Below are 22,974 nucleotides of genomic sequence, written 5' to 3' on the forward strand. Positions count from 1 at the left end.
TGAGCACAAACTACGATATCCCATCCTCCATTCGAGCACAATGGAAAACATTAAAATCGTGGAACATTAATTCTCATTGTAGGGGTATTTTGGTAATTTTTCTTAACATACATAGTATTCTCATCCAAATAGCAAAACTTCTCTAGTAGGTCTTGATTCACATTGAAATAGTGTCGGTATCAAAACTGGGGCGAAAAACTAACGAACGAGAGTCAAATGAATGAAAAAGGGATTCACACGCGCCTTCACGCCTACAATAGAGAGGGTGCTCGTAAGTAGCTTGGTCAGTTCAAGTGGATCAGGTCGGGTCACGATGCTGGATCATACGTAGGGTTTTTTTCGGGTCATGCACGGGTTATTGGGTCAAGGTGGATCCTAGCGTTCGACACATGAATGTGTACCTATGTGACACACTTTAGGTTACAATTAATTATATAATAAAAGTTGACTTCAATTTTGATGATTTTTTTTTCCGATAGGAATAAATTTTAAGGTACAGCGACTAAATTATTAAATATTAAAATTTATAAACTAAATTATCATATTTTTTAGGTCCAAAACTGTTTATTTATTTATTTTTATTTTTGATTTTTTAATTTTTGATTTAACTAAAAAAATCTTTAAAAAAAAACAAGAAATAATTAATTTGTACCGATTTAAGGGTATTACTGTGTACGTACGTGTAAAGCCACGTGTCCCTCCGGTGAAGAGAAAAGACGGCTTCTTCGTTTGGTGCTTCGATTTCATCTACCTTCCATTTTTTGTTCTTACTTTCTCGGGCGCTGTTCATATTCAATTCACCAATTCCCAATTCCCAATTCCCAATTCCCAATTCCAATTGATTTGAGGCTTTTACCACTGATTTCCAGATCTACTCTTAATTCTCAATCTTCCGGTGGTACTGAATCAGAATCCGGCGAAAATGTCCACCGACAGCGACGACCTGGATGAGGATGAACTGCTGCGGATGGCTCTTAAGGAGCAAGAACAGCGCGATGTCAATTATGTCTCTAAATCTGGCAAGCCCGTTGCTAATTACGTCCGACCGCCGGCTCACTCCCGGAAATCGGCTTCTGGAGCTGCTGTTTCTTCTAAAACTAGTGGCAGTAAAGCGCAGCCTAAGGGTGGTAGGAGAGTTGTCGACGACGATGACGATTCGGAGGTTGAGATGCTGAGCATTTCCAGTGGTGATGAGGATTCCGCCAATTATCGTCGAACGTCCGCAGTTAGAGGTCGCGGCGGTAAGGCGGCTAGGTCCTCTGGTAGGGACGATGATCCTGGCTGGGACGGCGAGGAGCCTCATTGCTGGAAGCATGTTGATGAAGACGAGGTTCTTCTACATCGTTACTTTAATTTCGCTTCAATTTTTCGATTTATACAGCAGTTTCTTCAAGTTTTAGCTGTTTTAGGAGAGTGGTTAATGTTTATCTTCCCTCTTGTTGTTGAAATCATTTGAAAAGTATATTTAGATGCCTTTGTCAAGCTTTTTCGGAAACGGCGATCAGTAACCAGTAGTTTTATGCATTTAGATGGCTGCAATCAAATTTTGTCTATCACTTTTCTTGGATTAATTTCTTCTGTACTGTGGAACTTGCCCTCCCCAACTTAGACGGGGAGAATGCTTTGTCAATATATATTATTAATGATTCATCATTTGTGGATGAATGCTATTTGCTTGCACAGCTTGCTAGAAGAGTACGTGAAATGCGGGAGACAAGAACAGCACCGATTCCTCAGAAGTTTGACCGAAAGGTATCTGCCATTGGTAGACCGGGGCTCAGCCATTTGCAGTCATTCCCTCGTGGCATGGAATGTATAGATCCACTTGGGTTGGGGTAAGTTTATTTCTGGCTTGCATTTTGTACTTGCTTCATGGGCTTATGACTATTTTCATAAACTTTATGTTTGTAGTAACGTTTTGAACATGACTTTTGGTATTTGATTGGTGGTGTTAGTAATTATTCTAGTTCTAGGAGGCTTAAATTATCACATCATTGCAATTTATGCCGTGGACCTTTTGTACCCATCATGGATTTTTCATCCCTTTTGTAAATTTTAGGCATCAATCAAATTATTGCTTACCCGAAAAAAAAAAAAAAAAAAAAAAAAGAAAAGAAAGAAGAGAGAAATGAGCAAAGATATTTTTCTATGTCTTTTAGATACAACCCTGTTCTTTATAATTAACCTTTGTGATGGTTTCATGCAGCTTTTTTAGTTCCTGTTCTTTATAATTAACCTTTGTGATGGTTTCATGCAGCTTTTTTAGTTCTTACGCTTCTAGGATAAATTCTTCCATTTATGCCTCATTAAAAGAACTAGTAGGTTGTGCCTTTTGTCTTTTGGATGTTAAAAAAGGAGAATCCCTCTTTGAAGTATTTTTACACTAGCTTCCCGTTCCCAACAGTTTGAGAATGGAACTAGAGAATATCATTTGGTAGAAGACATACTTTTGAGAGCACTCACTCTATCAAACCTACAAATCTTTGTCTTTTTTTGGATAGTAGAAGAGTTTTAGCTTTTAAAAGATCATGCCTTGGAGAACTTTAAAAAAAGGGATTGGAGAACGAGGAGTAAGTATGTCAATAACCTTTCATTTTCTCTATGAAAAAATTGTTTTTCCATTGTTTTTTGGGGTGAAAAACATACTTTCCTAAGATAAAATGAAAGAAAAGATATGCCAGCGATGCAACAAACAACCCAAGCCAAAAGGCAAGAGCTTCCATAGAAAGGGGCTCCAACTATTAAAATCAGGTTAAAAAAGAAAAAAAAAAAAAATGCAACGTTGTAATTCTGACATAAGGATGGAGAAGAAGCTTTTGGGGTGAATATAAAAGTCCTTAATTTGGTAAAACTAGCCATTTGATTGAACTTCTTGTTACTTCTCAAATGCGCAATTTATCTCACACTTCCTTTCATCTTAATGAAAACAGTGTCTTTGATTAGGGTTTTCCCTTTAGTGGGGGAAATTGGTAATTGGTAGTTGGTCGTTAGGTTGGGGTGCTTTAGCTCCAATGGGCATTCATGCTATCGTGACTAAGGAAGATCCTTTAGTCTTGACCCCTACTCCTAAGAATGGAATTTGGTCCAAGATGATTGAAAGAGGTAGTTCAAAGTTGGTTAGGGAGCTTGAAGTTGGATTACACGGTCAGTTATGAGAAGAGGAAAGCTTCCTTGGAAGCAGGGTTGAATCGTCTTTATGTTGAAGCTTGTTAAGGAAAATTTTACTCAGGGATTGGACTAAGGGTAAGAAAGTCCTAATATAAATGTGACATAAGAAAGTCTAAACTTTGTTTTACTCTTCTTTGAATACAAATGCCCTCAATATTGAAGTACGTTTATCTTTTCCTGAATATAATAATTGTCTTTATGTTGAAGCTTGGAAACAAGAAAGCTTACTAACATTTTACTCGGGGATTCCTCTTGGAGGCAACCTTAGGCAGGTATCTTTTTGGAGTCTCATGGCGGACAAGGTGAGAAAAAGGCTGGCCTCTTTGAAGAGAAGTTTTTTCTCCAAAGGAGGTAGACTTACCCTAATCCGGTTGGTGTTAAGTGGTATTCTCACTTTGTTTCTCCCTGTTTAGAGCACCATGTTCAGTGTGATAGTTTCAGGAAGCTTATGAGGGACTTTTTGTGGGAAGGTGTGGAGGAAGTTGAAGGAGTTCATTTGGTGAATTGGGAGATTGTTAAGAGTTAGAGGGTGATGTGGACAAACAATGGTGCTAATTGGAAGGAGCTTGGACGACTGATAATGACATTTCTTGTACAAGCACAAGTCTGATAGTGAAGAAGCCTAGGCAGCATGGGTTGCTTATCAAGCAATGGCAGCTGGGGTTAGTTCTGGCGGCTGCTAGGTGTAGGGGTTTAATTTGTTGGTTCTAATGCCATTTTAGAATATTAAGAGAATAAATATTCTCTTTTTTCTTTTATTCACAATGAATGACAATGGTTTCTTAAGTAGAAGAAAAGTCCATTACAGAAAAGGAAATAATGTTGCAAATACACACAAATTACTGCTAATATTGTAGAGTAAATCAAAGGACTCTTATTTAATCAGAAAATGAAATAACCAAAGGATGTGACATAAGGATTGTTTCCCTCATCCTACGTGCGCATTCCTTTGTCACAACACCAGAAAACATCCCGTTCTGAGATCCCATAGTCGACAAAGTTTGTAGGAGTCTCTCATCTTGGAAAAAGAGTTTTTCCTTTTTAACCTGTGTCGAGTGGTTTTCTAACCTATTTTTGGTCTTTTTTATGATCCTTGTGGAAGTTAGAAAAACCTTGGAGAAGCTTATGAGGGACTTCTTTTCAAAAGGGATTGAGGAAGGGGGAGGATCACATTTAGTCAATTGGGAGAGGGTGATAAAACCAGTTGGCGTCAAGGAGTTAGATATTGGGAATATAAGGGCAAGTAACAGTGCGCTGATGAGTAAAAATCCCTCCTGCCTTGATAGACTCCGTTTATCCCAGAAGGACATTTGAGCATAGAATGTAAATTATGGCTTTGAGCCAATGACAACTGAAGTTCATGCAAAAGAATTCCAAATAGATCTTAACTGATACCCAATAATCTGATTGAAATTGATTGATACACGCTTACATCCCAAAAATTATTGAAGTGAGTTTCATTTGAATATTCATGACATATTTTTAATACCATCGACAATGGGGTTAAGGTCTTTGGTGAGATATTAGGTATATGATTGTTAATTCACATTTTAGTGGAGCTTTTAGATTTGAATGCTCATGACTCCTTCAACTTGCTTTCTTTCTCCCCCTCCCCTCGCCTCCTTTCCCCACCTATTGGCTCCTGATAGACCATTGATTATTTACATATATCAAAGAAGGTCTGTGAGTGGAGCTGGGGTCTAGAGAAAGAGTTAGATAGAGGGACTGTATTAGAGAGCTGATGAAAGGGTATGCTCTGGGAATTTTAACACAGTAGAGGTTAAGAGAGATGGATAGCTCTATAAATCTCCTCTTTGTCTTGTACACCATTATTGATAAATAATATTGAGGGTTATCACCTGCTCTCTACTCTAGCTCCTTTCTCTTCTTCAATTCATCTTGCCTTTCTCCTTTTTCCTCCTGTCCATAGATTAGGACTATAGCAAGCACTCAATTTAAGTGGACAGAAGTTGACAATGCCTTTTACTAATTATTTATTAGAAGCTGCCTTAGCCTTTGAAATGAAGGAACACAAACTTGGGGGTGGTAGCCAAGTTCAATGGTCAAAAGATATTCTAAAAATCTCTATATATTAGGTCCCCATTCTTAGCAGTAGTACAATCGTTGTTTTTGTCTCCTCCCTGCCCTTCGGAATGGATTTGAACTTCAAACTACCCCCTACCTTTCCTTGATATCAATTCCATGTGATCACGAACACTTGTCTGCCTCATTCCATGTATGTTCAAGTTTTTTGCTAGAGTTAATTGGGACAGCTTAAGAAAGTTCTCCCTCTACAATCTCAGAATATCACTCAACCTTCTTTTTTGTTAGGTATGTCTTAGAATCTCTTCTGACAAGTAAAATGATTAAAGAATATGAAAGAGAAAAGAAAAAAACGTGTTGTCATGAAACTAAACATTGAGCTACTTCTCTTCCTAAATTTTGTCCCTAAGATAGTGGGTTAGCTGCAGCTTTTCGATGGATAGGGCTTTAGGTTTAGTGACATTTTGGTCTTTGTGGTTCTACTTTTGGGATAGTTTCTCCCTTGTGCACTTTGTTCTTCAATGATTTATTTTGGCTTTTGCTGTTATTGGTTGATTATCCTTTTCACTCAGTTTGCATCTTTGAACATTTTCTTTCTTTTATTATATCAACAAAAGCTTGTTTCTTGTAGAAGAAAAAATTATAGAAATGCTTATATAAAAAACATACTTGCTAATGTGGTTTTCTGTTGTATTTACAGAGTAATAGACAACAAATCATTAAGATTGATCACGGAGACATCTGAGAGCTCTCCTAAATCTGAGAAAAATTTCATTGATGGTGCCTTCCGAGGTATATTTTCTTTTTTGGTTCTGGCGTACAAATTCATATCCACCTTGTTATTGTTTCTCATGAGGAGAACAATTTGCTTATCCATAGCAATATAGGGTTTGCTCCAATGGCTTGGTATTCCCGATACGCTTATTTGGGTTTGGGCTGTAGCCCTTGGAAGGCCATTGTTCAGAGTCATCTTGAGTTCTTACAATTCTGTTCCTTCTGTTCGTTAATGAGGATTGTATTCTATTTAGGAAGAGTATGTCTATTTAGGAAGAGTATGTTATATGTACATCTCCTTCTCTGGTTACCAGACCATATCTCTCTTTGCTCTAACTGGCTATGAAGTGTTTTCTCTTGCTTTGTTTCTTGTGAGTGCTACGGAATATTATTATATGATTATAATTACATTAAGATGTGGTCGGGCGTTTGTACTTGATATTTTTGTTGGTTGCATAAGTTAGGTACTTCGCGATAATACTTGTTGTCATTGGTGCTGACACATATTTTATATGCATGTTGGCAGACAAGTTGATGTATTTCTCTGAAAAATTTGATGCAAAACTTTTCATTTCTCGGATACACCAAGACACAACTGCAGGAGACTTGGAGAAAGGCGCTTTTTCTATAAAAACTGACCTTAAAGGACGGACGCAGCAAAGAAAACAGTTAGTCAAAGACAATTTTGACTGCTTTGTATCTTGCAAAACCACAATTGATGGTATGCAAAAATCGTTTCTTTTCAGCTGAATATGACTATCTGCTACTGAGTTAATATTTACTCCAACATTTTTCTTGTTTATTCAGCTTTTTACCGTTTCCTCGTCTGATATGAATATGCATTGTCTATTGATTGTGATGGTAATGTTTGTAATTCCTAGATATTGAGTCCAAGTTGAGACGAATTGAAGAAGACCCTGAAGGTTCTGGAACTTTACATTTGTTTAATTGTATTCAAGGAGTAAGCAAGCAAGCCAATCGGGCTTTTCAGTCTCTGTTTGAAAGACAGGTCAGTATAGATTCAAAACTGGCAAGGGGCTTTGAAGCTTTGAACTATTGATTGGAAATGGATTATATAAAGTTTCTTTTGTAGGCACAAGCTGAAAAGATCAGATCAGTTCAAGGAATGCTGCAAAGGTTCAGAACGCTTTTTAACTTGCCAAGTACCATTCGCAGCAGCATTAGTAAGGGTGAATATGACCTGGCAGTTCGGGAGTACAAAAAAGCAAAGTCAATTGCTTTGCCATCTCATGTAAACTTCAGTTCTACATCCTCTCATATTTTGTTTACATAATGTCTTACCACAATGCATGAGGGAGGACAAATTTTGATTTTTGGGTTGAAGCCACTCTTAACTCTCCGTCAACTTCCACAATGTGTTTTCTAAATCTGCCTTTGCAAGGAAACCTTAGTGCTCTGTCCTTCAAAACTTTGTATATAACTTCCTCCGTTCTTCATGCTCTTCCAAGTCATGTCAAATCTGGCAAACATATTCTGTTTCTGCAATAATAGTTTTCATGTTCAATGCAGAGTGAAAAATGTTGATGAGTATTTCGTTTAAGCTGCCTTTTGGATTCCTACCTTTTGCTTTCTTTAGCCAATTGTGCTCTATAGTATATTATTTTGTGCAATTTATTTTATATATGACAGTTGCAAAATTACTTGACTTCCTTTATCCTAAGATTATTCTGTACCTTATTATCCTTCTGATGTGTGGTAAGCTTTTATTCTGTATGTTTGTTATAAAATGTAGCATCGTTATGTTAATGATAGCTTATGGGAAGATTTCTAGTGAAAGGCATTACAGTTTTTGGACATTGGAAACATTATCTTTGTGTCATCCAAGTGCCTAAACTTTCGAACTATCAAATGAACAAAATGATATAACCCATGGTTTTGCACTGGATCATGCCTTCCTGGAAATTTAAGATAAAACTGACAAATGAAGTTTCCAGAAAGGTTCGTTACATTGTTTGATTTTTGAAATTTTAGTTTGAGTATTTTTTTTTTCGCTCTCCTGATGTTACTCTGTGCAATTTTTTTCGCTCTCCTGATGTTACTCTGTGCAACTTTCTACCCATTTACAGGCAATGCTTAGACACTAACGTCAGTCTGAATATGGAAATACCCTAGATTGATGTATTTGGTTTATGTAGTTGGATATTGATGAATTGTTGGATGACAATTAAATTCTCATTGCTACATGTTGGTTTCAGGTGGGAATTTTGAAAAAAGTTCTTGAAGAGGTTGAAAAAGTGGTGCACGAGTTCAAAGGCACACTTTACAAGTCAATGGAAGACCCAAAAATAGATTTGACAAATGTGAGCTTTCTTTTTAACCATTTTTCATTATTTTCACTTCATCCTCTAGACCTCTACAGGATAGAAAATTTTGGATATCTTCCTGATACCTTGTGGCTGCCAAAAGCATCTTTATAGTCTGTGCTGGGAGCAGCACTTGTTGCTCTTAAATTAAAGAGTCAGCTCTTTGTTTTGCATTTAGTTCACTCCAAGTTACTAATTACGGAAATATATTTCAGATAACTTTGTGTACAAGAAAAGAAATGATGTTTGCATCTTCGTCAGTACAAAACTTTCCATCGTAGCTATAGTTGAGTCAGACTGATTGCATCATATACATATTACTGATGATGGTTTTGGTTTTGATTTGCAGTGGATAGTTTTATATACTCTTTTTCCTCCTAGGAATTGTTCGTTCAATTTTCTGATTGAGCAATTTATTTTAGATCAATGCGTTTCTTTAGTAAAACAGATTTGATGCATGCATTTTCTATAAATGAAACTGAATACTACATAATTATATATCTTGAAGCTGTGCGATTGTTATTAAGATGGTTGGATATGGAAGATATGCAGATAAACCGTAGACTGTACACAAATTGTCTTAAATAAAGGTATTCTGCAAAAATTCAGCCTCAGTGTAATCCATGGGTCAATCTAGTACAAATAAACGGGGTAATTTTGTAAAATGAACACAAACAGCTATAGCCTTCGTCTTTCTATAATTAATTTTGTAGAAATATGTTCATACCTAATTATGTTCACAATTTTAGGAGAGTCTTTAAAATTCTATTCTTCCTAAATTCCTTCCAAAGCTACAAGAAGTTGTGGCTTGTTCATGTATATTGTAATGTAATAGTATTACCAACTCATTTTTTCGATGTTCTCATTTGTATGCAAACTCTTGGGTGGCTAATTATTCTTTTGATATTTCATTTAGCTTGAAAACACTGTGAGACTACTACTGGAGCTGGATCCTGAATCAGATCCTGTGTGGCATTATTTAAACATACAGGTAAACAGTGCTTCCTCATGGCATTTGGATTTCTGATCATATATTCAGTATGTGGCGTGAGATTAATATTATATTGGGCAGTCTATCGAGTATATAGATATTTTTTTATTTTTTTAATAATATTTTTTAAGAAACGATGATATATATTAACCAAAGGGAAGGAAGAAGATACTACCAAAGAGATTACAGAAGAACTGCCCTTCCAATCTGTCATAATCAAGACAAGGCTGTAACTACGAAAGAATTTGGTATGATTTGACATCACTAAGAAGCTATATGAACCACACTATCCCAACAAGAACAAAAAAAAGAAAAAAAAAAGGAAAAAAAAAAAAAAGAAAAACAAAGCAAACTTTTCTTTGGATGTTCCTTGGTTAATTTCTTTCCAATCGAAAAGCTTTCAGTTTCAGAGATCACTTAGGCCAAGACCGTAAAAAAAACCACTTCTTATTCAGGGTCATCGAGATCTTTACTGAAAAGAAAAGCTTTACTAAAAATGCCATAAGAGCGCTCTAACTTTGCAATTCCATAGAGGTTTTGCCTTGCCTTTAGGGTTCCAGCCTGATAAAGCTTTGACCAACCAATCCTCCACTCTCGAGGGTGGCAAAGGTCCAAGCCGAAGATTTTTAAAATGAAACGCCACCCTTTGTACACAAATGGAAAGTGAGGAGAGGTGGTCTAACAACTCCTCCTGATACAGACAACATACCTAGGGGGACAGGGATCATCTAGGGAACTTCCTTCGAATTTGGGCATGGGTATTCAAACTTCTATGGGCCAGAGACAGAAACATTTTGACCTTTTTAGGGTCTTTGAAGTTCCAAAATTAGATCCACCAAAGGAGCCTTCAAGCTACCAGGCTTTTGAGTTAACTTTAAAAAAGATAACTCAGTTGAGAACAAGCCTGAAATTTCCAGCGACCAAGTAACTGAATCCAGCCCATTATTCAAATGAATCGAATCAAGCTTCTGGAGGAGTGCTAACAAATTTCCAACCTCCCTGTGAAAAGCACCTTTTCTCATGCCCGAGTCTCAAGCTTGATGCCCCATATTTGAGCAATCTGCAATCTGCAATCTGCAATGCTCGATATTGAAATATATTAATTAGTTGTGTTGGTTGTAGAGAAACTTAGGCAAATATGTATCTTCACTTCTGAAGTGTTGTGTTGGGTTGTATAAGAGTTGTTATTTTAATTTGAAGCAAATGAAAAACCAAAAGGGTGCAAATAAGTTATCCCTAATAATCACTTTGAACATCCCTTCATCATGGGTTTAAAGATCGGCGATTCCTATCAATACTTGAAACCATAGTAGTTTACAACGTTGCTGGGGCACTCCCAGCTGTGATTTTCGATCAAATCCAATTCTTAACAATGTTGAATAAGAAACATTAAGTATTGAGTTATTCGAATCTCTCCCGAATACATATTATGCAAGGCTCATAATTTATTTTATTTTATTTTTATAAGAAGCAATAACTTCATTACCAAAATGGATGTACAAAAAGAGGGGAGGTGAGATATCTCCACCCCCCACAGGTTACAAAATGGCCTCCTGCTGGTGAATAATTTAGCTGTACTTGATTACAAAATAATTTAACAAGTTCCCGAAAGACCTTCTAGCTAGTTCTTGACCTTGGAAAACCCCTTTTGTTTTGTTTTGTTGTTTTTTTCAATTGTTTTTAACGAAACATTTACCACTTCATTCAAATGGAAGAAACAAAAAGTCCAGCGCACAAAGCGGTAAGGTGTCCCCTCCTAGAAAGAAAAATTCTACATAAGAATCTCCCAATCTAAGTTGATGAAGAAAGCGGAGTAATTACAAAAGAATGTGTTCGCTGCTCCAATTAGAAGCCTTGAACTGTACAAGATCACAATACAAAAGAATTGTACTTATCTGAAAGGACTCTTGCATTTCTCTCCTTCCATAACAACCATAAATAGCCTTCAAAACGTTGCTGCAAAGCACTTAAGCTTAGTTTTTTTAGCGCCATCCATTAAGAGATTCCACCATCCAAGCATCTATTTACTGAAGCTTACACCCATTCAAGCCAAACAAATGGCCAAAATAATCCGACCTGACACTAAAACTGCAATGAAGAAGGCTGTGATCAAGCATTTCCTCGTTCGTCTGGCATAACAAACACATATTTGGGGAGATAAATAAGTGAGGTTATCTCTTTGAACCTTATCACACATATTCACTTTTCCCACGTGTTAATCAAACCTTTGAACTCATATTTACACTGCTTTTTGCTACCGTTACCTTTGTTCCTCGTACATTCTTTTTATGAAATTGGTCTAATGTACAAATATAGCACCTCTACTGTCTTCCTTGAGATATGGAGGTTACACACTTTGCCTTCTGGTTGGTTTTCTATGCCCTCTATGAGATTCGCAGTTTCTTTCCCATTTTATCTTAGAGGAGTAGTCTCAACTCTTTACTGTTTACAGCCAGTGGGAGTGGCCAGACATGGTTTATTCCACAAATTCTCTTTAGGTGTCTTTTTCATTTCTTTCTTAGCTAAGCTTTCTTTTTATTTCTCTCTTAGCTGGTTGCTGTTTCGATTAAACGTTCAGCTGTGGTTTTTCTCAGTAAGGGCATTTTTCATCGAAAAATCAATGATATTAATATAACTTTTTAAATTTTTGGAGTATTATTGTAGCGAAACCCAAAGTTTTGAGGTATTTTCTATAATTCCTCTGTTATTTTCTACCTTTCTAACCTATACTCATATTCTTAAAATCTCTAATTCAAATGTGGTCTTAGTTCGTTCATATATCCTTCCTATACTTGTGAGTCACATGCTCACTAGCTTCAACCGTGGTTCGTCCTTGAACCACAATGTAGTAGGAGATGTTTGCTCTGATACCAACTGGAATGCCCCAAGCCTAGTATTCAAAATTCCGATCCTGTACCTGATAGCCTTGATATTCCCATGCTTCCCCTTGCCCTTGCCACATCACTTTACATGTCTCAAGGGGAACTTCCTCTATAGACCAACATTGGGACCTTTCAGGATGTTCGATTCTCACTTACATGCTTTCGTGTTGGGTGACCTCTTTAGAATTCTTATAAAGCATTTGAGTGATAATTTTGGTTCTATTTTCCTTTTAGCTTCTTGGAGTTAGTAATCACGGTCATTTTTAGCACTTTTTTTTAATAATATTTTATTTGATTTGAGTTCAACAATTGTGAATATGGGGATTGACCCAGTGGAACACCTTCTCTAAAGCCTTTGCTTGTAGGGAGATTTTTTTTCAGTGTTCTGTATATCTTTTGGTGATTAATGGAATGGTTTCTTATCATAAAAAACGGAAGAAAATGCATTTTTTCTGATCTCCATCTTTTCCTTCCCCCTTCCCCTATTTTCATATTGAAGTGAATGGATTAGTTTAGAAGTCAAGCGTAAAGAATTAAGTACAAATGGTCAGCTCATCGAGGTACGTTTTGTTTTCTTTTATAGAATCACAAGATACGAGGTTTGCTTGAGAAGTGCACCATAGATCATGAGTCAAGAATGGAAGCTTTGAATACTAAATTGCGTGAAAGAGCTATTGCTGATGCAAGATGGAGGCAGATTCAACAAGATCTGGATCAATCTGTAGGTGAAATCTGTAAAGATGATTCTAATGATGATTTGAGCAAATTTATTAAATTGAACATGGCCTTCGTTTTAATTTTTTTTCATTGTTGTCAGTCAGATGTTGATCATTCTTCTGTTAGGGTTGGCCATCTCCCTGTGGGTGTGGAACTCGTGGAAGTAAATAGTGAAGAAGTTGATGCTCTCAGAGGTAGATATATTCAGAGATTGACAGCTGTACTTATCCGTCACATACCAGTGTTTTGGAAAACTGCTCTTTCTGTTTTCAGTGGGAAATTTGCCAAGGTAATTTGAGATCAGTTAGTGATCTACTGCATGCTGTCTTGTATAAGTGGATCTGTTGTTTTTAAATTATTTCTCTATAGTGCTTGTGAGGATAAGATTAATTTTTTCTTAACTTTCATTATAGCCTTTATCTTGATGCTTGATTTTATAATTTCAGTCTTCTCAAGTTTCTACTGAATCAAGTACAAACACCTCGGCTAGCAAAAATGAGGACAAGGTTGGTGAAGGGAAGTACTTGAATCATTCTCTCGAGGAAGTTGCTGGGATGATACGCAATACACTGTCTGCATATGACGTAAAGGTGAGAATGCAATTGACAGTCATATGCTTATATCTTGGATAGTCACTGCAATAATGGTATTGGATTGGATGATTTCTTCTCCGAGTAGAATTTTAATGATGTGCTATAAATGTTTTTGTGATCATTCATAACTGTGATTTTGAAGGGTACTCTCCTCTCACCCGTGAGAGACTGCTCTTCATGATAGAGAATCTCCCAAAACATTTGAGAGGGGCTATCATCCATGTAGTTGGCTTTTGTTACTGGAAATTTTGTTACCGTTTATTTTTACATTACCTAGCAGGGAGATAATTTTTTATCTCAGCCATGGGAGGACAACTAAATATCTTTTTTGTATCTGCTTAATAAATCTTTATTATGCCCCCCTCTATACAGAAGTATATTCTCCCATGTGAGCTGGACTTAAAGAAATCCTCTTTGTTTTGGGTTACTCCCATATGAACTTAATCAGTCAGTGTTGCATAGTTCAATCTACATTTATTACATTTGGTTCCTCCATGCAGTACGCTTAGCTTAGTAAATTTATGCAAAATGCTTAACTTGTCAGGTTAACAGCACCTTTCGTGATCTTGAAGAATCAAATATTCTTCAACCGTATATGAGTGATGCCATAAATGAAATATCTAGCACATGTCAAACTTTCGAAGCGAAGGAATCAGCTCCTACAAGTGCTGGTATCTACACATCATTTATGTCTAATTTTTTCTACCCGCTCCAATCATTCACATTTTTTTGCTTTCTGTGAACACAGTGATTGCACTGCGAACACTTCAATCAGAGGTGACAAAGATTTATATTTTAAGGCTTTGTGCCTGGATGCGAGGCTCCATCGTAAATATTTCGAAAGATGAAACATGGGTCCCTGTGTCAATTATTGAGAGGAATAAATCTCCATACACAATCTCTTTCTTGCCTCTAGCATTTCGATCTATCATGTCTTCTGCAATGGATCAAATAAATTTGTAAGCCTCCAAAGCTTTCTGTTATAAAACTTTTCTGTATTTTTTGTTTCTTATAACACAAAGAAGAGAAAATGAATAAAGCAGAGGTCTTGTCACAGAAGTTCATGCTATTGTGCTCTTGGACAGCAGTTTTATACCGAAGAGAAAATACATTAATGCATTGGAATGCCATACAAAATTACTTAATGCCTTGAAATGTCATAAAAAATTACTTCGGGCATGTGATAGTGAGATGCTGGTATCTTGGGCTTCATATACATCTAAAATATTAGGAATTTACTAACTGCATTGCTTTGATGCGCTTGTGTGTTTAATGTTTGTGGCTACCGTGCATAAATGTTGATGTCAAGTAGTCATGACGAGAATAAAATTTTAGAGAAATATAGAAGGGAAGATATGAGATGCCACCGACATTTGATGAAATTAATTATGCTGGTATTCATCCTGGAATTTATCTCTTGGTCCTGATGGCTTTACTATAGCTTTCTTTCAAAACTGTTGGTATAGTATCAAGGAGGATTTGTGGAAGGATTTTTTTTGCAAATTCTTGATCGAAGAATTATTGATAATAGAATGAATGGGACTTATGTATTCCTCATGCCTAAGAAGGATAAGGCGACTAAGGTGAGAGACTGTAGACCCTATTATCCTTGCAACAAGCATGTACAAGATTATTGCAAAAATACTAGTGGGAAGACTGAAGCGATTCCCTCCTAATACTATTTAAATGCTATTTCTGACAGTCAAGGAGTCTTTATAGCAGGAGAGAAAATTTTGGACCAAGTGCTTATAGCTAATGAAGCTTAGAAATCGATTTGAGAAAGCCTATGACTGTGGATTGGGTCTTTTTTTAACAGATTTTTGGGTACAAAGGTTTTGGGGTCAAATGGAGAGGTTGGATGAAGAATCGAATTAGTTATATGAATTTTTTCGTTCTTGTCAATGGGAATTGTATTAGGCCTTAAAGGGGGGGTTAGCATTTATCCCATATTTTCCATCTTTTGTTTGCTGACAACATTTGTTATTTTTATTTATTTATTTTTATTTATTTATTTATATTTTTTATATTTTTTTTGTTTGGGCGAGGAGGATTATTTTGTCAATCTAAGTAGGGTTTTTTCCTTCCTTGAGGCATTCTCTGACTTGAAGACAAATAGGGGGAAGAGTTTAATTGTAGGTTGGGTGTGAAGTTAGTCAGCTCGCCATTGCTAGCTTGGGCCCCCTTTGGGTGGGAACCAAAGAAGTTCGCCGTTTTGGAATTTTGTCTTGGAAAAGTTTTAGGAAGGGCTGACTTCTTCAAAAATGGTCTATTTTTCCAAAATAGGGAGACTCGCTCTTATTCAGGTAGTTCTAACAAGGATTCCTTGCTATTTCTTGTCCTCATTTAGCTTCCTGAATTCATTCTGCAAGGGTCTTGAGAGATTGATGAGAATTGTTTTGTGGGAAGTGATGTAGGAGGGTGGTGGTTTGCATTTAGTTAAGTAGGGGGTGGTTCTTAAGCCTGTCAACCTTGGGGTTGGGGTGTTTAGATTTTGAAATTAGTTTTTTTTTTTTTTTTTTTTTTTTTTTTTTTTTTTTTTTTTTGATAAGAGATAATTTCATTGATGATTGAAATTTACAAAAGGGATGTAATATCCATGGTGTTTACAAAAGACCTTCCCAATTTGCAATGAGGGAGGTATAACTATAGGAGGTAAAAATATTAGATAGTTTCCACCGAAATGTAGCTTGGTAAGCAACATTGTCGAAAAGTTTTGTACAAGTCTGTATCTTTTCTGCGAATATTCTCTGATTTTTTTCTTTCCCAAATTCTAAAAGAAAGCCATGATGAGGTTTTTTCATAGTAGGTCTTTTTCATTCTTGAAAGGGTGGTACGTTAAGGCCATGTTCAATAGATTCTTTTACCTCCCTAGGAAATGTGAGATGCCATCCAAATATATTGAGAACCATTGTCTAGAAATTAAGTAGCTTTGTGATTCGCTTTCTTTCTTGCCTAATGGACACCAATTTGAAGAAAGAGTGATACAAGACATTCTTTTGCTAATGGCTTTATGCGCTATTTCCCAAAGGAAGAACTTTACCTTTTTAGGATGATGTCCTTTCCATACCGTCTTTGCTAGCATGTGATTTATTGCTTCATTTTTTCCCATGTTTATCATTAAGGAAATGAGGCTCTCTTGGCCAATGGTTATGGCATTCCTTCTTGAAGATTGATGTGCTGTAGTTTAGAGTGATAGCGAGTAGGTGTTGCCCCACCCTTTTGAGTGGTCTTTGAGTGGGGTGTTGAGGAGCCTCTGTAAATTCCTTTGCAGAGCTATTTCTATGGGTCTTCTTTTTTTTTTTTTTTCAATTTTTTAATTGTTATGACTTACTTATTCCTTGGGCTCCACTTTCTTTCAGATTAGAAGTTGCATCTTATGGCTTCTGTGTGGTGTTCTCCAAACTAGTCTTCTTCAATTTCTTTGGGCTTTCATTGCCCTTTGTTAGATAGAGAGGCAGTTGAGGTGAGAGATCTCCTTTTTATGCTTTGAGACCACCTTATTGTTCTAGGGAGAAAGGATGTTAGGGTGTGGTTCCCCTGATCTTGATAGGGAGATTTCTTGTCATTCCTTTTTAACCTTTTATCCTCTCCCCTTGCTCAATTGGCTGCTCTTGAGACTTTAGTCTTCTCCTCTTTATAGAAGATAAAAGTTACGAAAAAAAGGTCGAGGTTTTTGCTTTTACTAAGGAGAGTCAATGCCTTGAATCATGCCCAATGGCATTCTTCCGTCATCTTGCTTCTGCTATGGTGCATTATGGGCAAAATGCATTTGGAGGATTTAAGTCGTTTGCTATGGGAGTACCGGTTTGAATTTCCTTTGGGATCAGAGGTCGAATTCTTTTGGGGTTAGTGGGGCTTGGAATAGGGACGTGTTATTTGATGGAGGAGGTGACTTTGCATCCCGCTTTTAGGGAGAATGGTAAAATATTGTGGCAACGAGCTTCTTTGCTATTTTGTAAGCATTTGGTTGGAGTGTAATAGTAGAAGTTTGAGGGATGTGGAGAAATCTAGGGAGGAGGTTTAGGAGTTGGTGAGATTTAATAGTTCCGTTTGGGCGTTGGTCATAAGATTGTTTTGTAATTATGATATTGGTCCTTTCTTTTGGATTGGAGTCCTTTCTGTAGTTAGTGTTGGACTCCGCCTTTATGGAGATTTGTTTTTTGTTTGCTTTGGTGTTGTTTCATTTTCTCAATGCATTTGATACATTCAGATATGTGGTTCCATATTCTTTTTTTTTTCCCCAAATAATTGGAATTCTCTAACTGCATTGCTTTGATGTTCTTTTTATATATGTGCCTCTCGTGCATTATGAAACACACAGAAGTTATGTAATCATTGCGAGATAGAATTAATGAGAACTGAGAACGGAATATAATATCCTGGTTCAGAACTAATATATTGGCATTTGGACATAAGTGCCATGTTTACGCATACTCTCGAATAGGATGAAGTTTCAGTTATTCGTTTTGCATGAGAAATGTATACATGAACAGCTTTTTAACGAAATGTCACTGCAAGAACTACTGTTCTCTGGAGATGCAAACAAAAACTTTCTTTAAAGAGAATATTACTTATTTATTTTTAACTGATTCTCAGTTGCATTAATTTTCAGTATGGTTCAGTCTTTAACAAGCGAGGCTTCGAAGTCGGAGGATATATTTTTGCAACTTCAAGAAATTGAGGAATCTGTTAGACTTGCATTTTTGAACTGTTTCCTTGATTTTGCAGGTATTATATACTTCCAATTGTTTTTGTTATCCTTGCATGGAAATACTTCTTAATTATATCTAGTGATATACATCATTTAATACATACCTTATCTAGGTCATCTGGAGAATATTGGAAATGGGCTTATCCAGACCAAACAAAACAAAGACAATCCACACTTGCAGAATGGATTTTCTCATGAATTTCAGGACAAACTACTTTCAGATGTGCATGGGAATTTTGTGAATCCACATCAACAATTATTAGTAGTCTTGAGTAATATTGGTTTTTGTAAAGAGGACCTTTCGTGTGAATTATACAGCAAGTACAAGCATATTTGGTCACATTATAGGTGAGTGATTAAGGCTCATTTTTACCTAGCAGATAACTACTTTGTCCTTCAAGATTCTAATAATACTTTTCCTAGATGTAGTTTAAAATCTCTTGGTTGACGTGATGTATAATATTTAAGTGCAATGCTTTACATTTTTCTAATTTTGAAGTACTTTAAACTCCTTGTGATTGAGATTATGGATGCTGAAAAAATTATATATATTTGCGAGGTTTCCACTAACGCCTTCCCTTCATTCTAGGGTAAAAACTGAAGAGGATAGCAGTGACCTTCAAGATCTTGTTATGTCCTTTACTGCAATTGAAGAAAAGGTCCTTGAACAGTATACCTATGCAAAGGTATTGCCAAAATGCATTCTAAATTTATATGGAATTTATTTCTTTAAAGCAACAACAACAACTCTCTTGATTGATTCCTGCCTTTTCGTTAGAAGTATATTCTTACCATCCGTGAGTCCTTCCTTTCTTGTAAATATTTTGAAAAGAGGAGCGAGTCTTTGTGAACTGCTTGTTATTGACAAATCTGATGTTTCCTTCCACATTCAATGCAAATCATGCATTGAATCTGATTTTTTTTATTTTTTTTATTTTTTTTATTTTTACATTTAAATTGTAATTTATTAATGTTGTGTGTGCCTAGTAATCTTATGTTCTGCAGTACTTTTTTTTTTTCCCATCATGAAGTCTTGTACATATAGATATATTTATGTTTCCTATCCCAAAAAAATGAAGAAAAACAAAAAGAAAAGTAAATGAGATATACGTACGTACTTGGGAAGCTTTGGGTTCAGAAGAATGACTTCCGAATATCAATGTGATATCTAGTATTCGAACTGTATTTCTTAAAAATTAAAATGAACCGATGCAATGAAATAGGTCTCCTTTGCAATGGTTTTTTCTTCTAAAAGAAGTTTCCTAGAGAGGGAGGAAACTTTTATGGCAAGCTGGCCTTGTTATTTCCCATTGGAGTTTAGGGCTTGAGAGGATAGGATGTTTTAAGGGTATGCAGACTCTTGGAAGTGGGAGGTTAGGATTACTGTGCATTTCAGTACTCCCCCTTGAGTTTCTACTTCAGAATTTTTGTGATTATTTCTCATTCTTAGTTGCTCAATCGGGGAGATTTTCTTGTAATTGTTTTTTTCCAGTTCGTCTATGTTAATAATAATTGTTTTCTTACCAAGAAAACAAAGTTACAAATTTGTTGTTATAGTTTACCACGAAATTGTATAATATCCTTTTGTTTCTTTTATTTCATTTCAATATGAGCTCAATTTTCCATAAGCCAAATAAGATTGATTTCGATTTGATATGTTGATGAATTCTTTCTTCTAGCATAATCAGCTGTATTGTTGGAGCTTAAAGATAATTTGAGACTCATTACACATGAATAATGTTTATGAGCATAAACAGTCGAATTAGTTCATCCAATCGAGTATTGAATTTTATTTTAAATTTCAATATTCAATAGAATTTCCTCCACTTTTTTCTTTTAGTATAAAGCTATCACGTTGTTGTTTTTTCTTCTATGAAAAACTGTACTCTTGTAGAGCAAATGGTAAACTACACAACCAGGCAATAAAGGAAAAAAAAAAAAAAAAAAAAAAACTAGACCAAAAGGAGCCAAAACAAAAGTGAAAACTAAAGGCAAACAAAACGAAATCTTTCCTTATATCATCTCATAATTACAAAGTTTTATTTTTCCAAGGTTCTAATTAGATGGTTTAGAATTCTTCAACGTTTTCTTTTTCATGGCCATGAACATCAGCTGATAGTATCATGATTTTATCCATATTTTCTAGGTTTACACCAAGCTTTCATGAACTAATGGTTGATTGTCTTCACATCAGGCAAACTTGATGAGAACAGCTGCTACTAACTATTTACTGGATTCCGGAGTCCGCTGGGGAGCTGCTCCTGCAGTTAAAGTATGCTCCACTGGAGACTGTTCCCATGAGTGCTCCTATTGATAGCACTGCCTTTTACATTATTTATTTATTCTTTCAATATTTAGCACCTAAAACTAGTTCTCTTTGCTATTTTGTTATGTTTTCCTTTTCTTTATCTTTTTTCTTTTTGCAGGGTGTGCGTGATGCAGCTGTAGAGCTTCTCCACACTCTTGTGTCTGTCCATGCTGAGGTGATCTTACCATCAGTTTAGGATAATGCCAACCGTGTGCTAGAAGCGAATTATGCAGTTTCATTGTTCTGATTTTCGTTCTGGATGTTAAAACTTTTTTAATTAAACTTTCTGATTCTTTAATGCTAGCTTGATGGTGCTATGTCCTTTGTGAAAAGGCTTCTACACTTTTTTTGTTCTCATTTTATTTGCCGCTTTCCTTCCTTCTAATTACGAGTTTTGGCTAGCTGACTCTTATTTTAATACATCGTTTCAGGTTTTTGCTGGTGCTAAGCCCCTTTTGGACAAGACACTAGGCATTCTTGTTGAAGGTTTAATTGATACTTTCCTCAGCATTTTTGATGAAAATGCAACGACAGAGCTACAGTCACTTGATACAAATGGTTTCTGTCAACTCATGCTTGAGGTAAAATTAATGTTAAACTAGGGAAGGGAAATCAACGTTAGCTGTGTAATCTGATACTGATCGAACATAGGATGTTTTTCATGCATTTAGATTTCAACGGAGGAAACAAACTAGAAACATGAACCGCTGATCTGTAACCGCAATCAAACAAATAAATTGCCCATGCACCAATTCCAACAGAAAAAAATGGTAAAATAATAACGAGCTGAAGAAAAAAAGCCATGCATCTCATGTCTCTTTTTTGTTGCATTAGGGGATGTATCATAATTATGTATTGTGCACTGGAGCAGCTTCATTTAGATGGTTAACCTATAATGGTAGTAGCTGACTTGTGCTCCTTTTGCAGCTCGAGTACTTTGAGACCATATTAAATCCTTATTTCACACCCGACGCAAGGGAGTCTTTGGGGTCTTTGCAAGGAGTTCTTTTGGAGAAAGCTACTGAAAGTGTGACAGAGGCAGCTGATAATCCAGGCCATAATCGTCGGTCAACTCGTGGGAGCGAGGAAGCTCTAGATGAACGACAGCAAGGAGCAACTGCCCCAGATGAACTTATTGTGAGAAGCATCTCCTTGCACTACATTCTCTTGTACATGTTAAAGTTCAAAATAATGCCTCGACTTCCTCTTTATCATTTTAGACTTGGCATATGCATTTTAGTCCCTCAAGTTTAGGTGTTTTCCCAATTTAGTCTCTTCATGTTATAACATGTTTCGAGTGTAATCTTTCCATTGGAGCATGTTGCAATTGGCATTAACCACCCAAGAGAGAGAATTTGTAGTTTTATATTTTACAAATTTAGAGGAATTAATTAGCTTATCATTTGCAAACTTTAAAATTTACAGATGGAAAAGATATAAACTTAAAATTTGTTAAGATGTAAGGGACTAGAATTATACTTTGCAAACAATAGGGACTAGATACAAACATTAAGGACTAAAACATATATCTGATTTATATTGAGCCAAAAGGTAGAACATCTACATCAATGTCTAGAGTTCTTTAAGTTTACCAATTGCTACATGATAACTGATTCATATGTATCAACCATACCTTTTCTTTTACTACAGTTGTTGTGTGCGTTGGGCTATAGTCAATTATCTTTCTATGATACAGGCACTGGCACAGCAGTACAGCACAGAGTTGCTTCAACAAGAGCTCGAGAGAACACGAATAAACACCGCTTGCTTTGCAGAGTCGATTCCATTAGATTCTGTCCCTGAACCAGTCAAGGCAGCATACACTTCATTTAATGCCACTTATAGAGGAGGCATAACTCCCACGGGGTCTCCTAGTTTCTCGTCCCGGAGCAGGCGTCGTTTATAACCTTAGATTCTTGTTTGCTTGATGGATTTTCCCATGTCAGTGCAGAACTACTTTGCGGTTTTGTTCATTCTTGTAAGTAAATCTTCATTGGTCATCCTAGTTTTATTTTTCCCCATGGTCAGTTTTTGCTGTATAATTGATGTCTATTATTTACTTTCAGGGATGTGGAACTGTTTATATTGTCCCAAGTTTACTTTACAAATATTAGTGTCGACAATATGTTCGGTTTCTTGGTCTATACATTTGTGAATGTCTGCTTATATCTTAGAAATTTCAAGTCTTAATTGTTGTGCTCTGGCTGTGTAAACTTTATAATTTGCTTCATTGTCATTAGCAAATTCTCCTAAAAGATTTTGAGTCCAGTTTTCATTTTTGTTTATTTATATTTCTTTAGATCAAGAAGCAATCAAAAGCTCGATATAAATTTGGCGATTTAGATTTTGCAACACTGAAACGAAAAGCATTGTTTTATAGTATCCTGAAACCGTTGATCGTTGCAGGTTCGAATGCTCGAATGCGACAGCATCGAAGTTTGGTGATCATAGATCTTTCTTGGT

At 36.1% G+C, this 22,974-nt stretch overlaps 1 protein-coding gene across 3 annotated transcripts; it reads left to right on the forward strand.

Annotated features, from left to right (window-relative positions):
• The first annotated feature begins 730 nt into the window (after positions 1–730).
• Positions 731–22,711, forward strand: LOC111796898 (exocyst complex component SEC5A). Of its 3 annotated transcripts, none has more exons than XM_087124613.1 (21): positions 732–1,330; positions 1,684–1,835; positions 5,912–6,003; positions 6,512–6,706; positions 6,867–6,994; positions 7,079–7,237; positions 8,202–8,306; positions 9,226–9,300; positions 12,766–12,907; positions 13,004–13,188; positions 13,346–13,489; positions 14,037–14,163; positions 14,241–14,451; positions 18,105–18,220; positions 18,317–18,551; positions 18,793–18,889; positions 20,398–20,475; positions 20,630–20,686; positions 20,943–21,092; positions 21,439–21,648; positions 22,208–22,711. In XM_087124613.1, exons 1-21 carry the CDS (start codon positions 923–925, stop codon positions 22,415–22,417), a joined length of 3,276 nt encoding a protein of 1,091 aa, XP_086980739.1. In that variant the 5' UTR covers positions 732–922; the 3' UTR covers positions 22,418–22,711. The 3 variants fall into 3 exon arrangements, with proteins under 3 accessions (XP_023535461.1, XP_086980739.1, XP_023535462.1); XM_023679694.2 differs by having other exon boundaries at positions 733–1,330; positions 12,766–12,903; positions 13,000–13,188; XM_023679693.2 differs by having other exon boundaries at positions 731–1,330; positions 12,766–13,188.
• Positions 22,712–22,974: the final 263 nt, after the last annotated feature.

The sequence above is a fragment of the Cucurbita pepo genome, chromosome 6 (assembly GCF_057944985.1).
Source record: "Cucurbita pepo subsp. pepo isolate OVF chromosome 6, ASM5794498v1, whole genome shotgun sequence".
Lineage (NCBI taxonomy): Eukaryota > Viridiplantae > Streptophyta > Magnoliopsida > Cucurbitales > Cucurbitaceae > Cucurbita > Cucurbita pepo.

What these genes read in the sequence shown, in the direction of transcription:
- LOC111796898 (XM_023679693.2), top strand. Translation starts at nt 923, where the DNA reads ATGTCCACCGACAGCGACGACCTGGATGAGGATGAACTGCTGCGGATG. An exon ending in AGCATGTTGATGAAGACGAG is followed by an intron (nt 1,331 to 1,683) that starts GTTCTTCTACAT and finishes TTGCTTGCACAG; the next exon opens with CTTGCTAGAAGAGTACGTGA. An exon ending in GGCATTATTTAAACATACAG is followed by an intron (nt 9,301 to 12,765) that starts GTAAACAGTGCT and finishes TTTCTTTTATAG; the next exon opens with AATCACAAGATACGAGGTTT.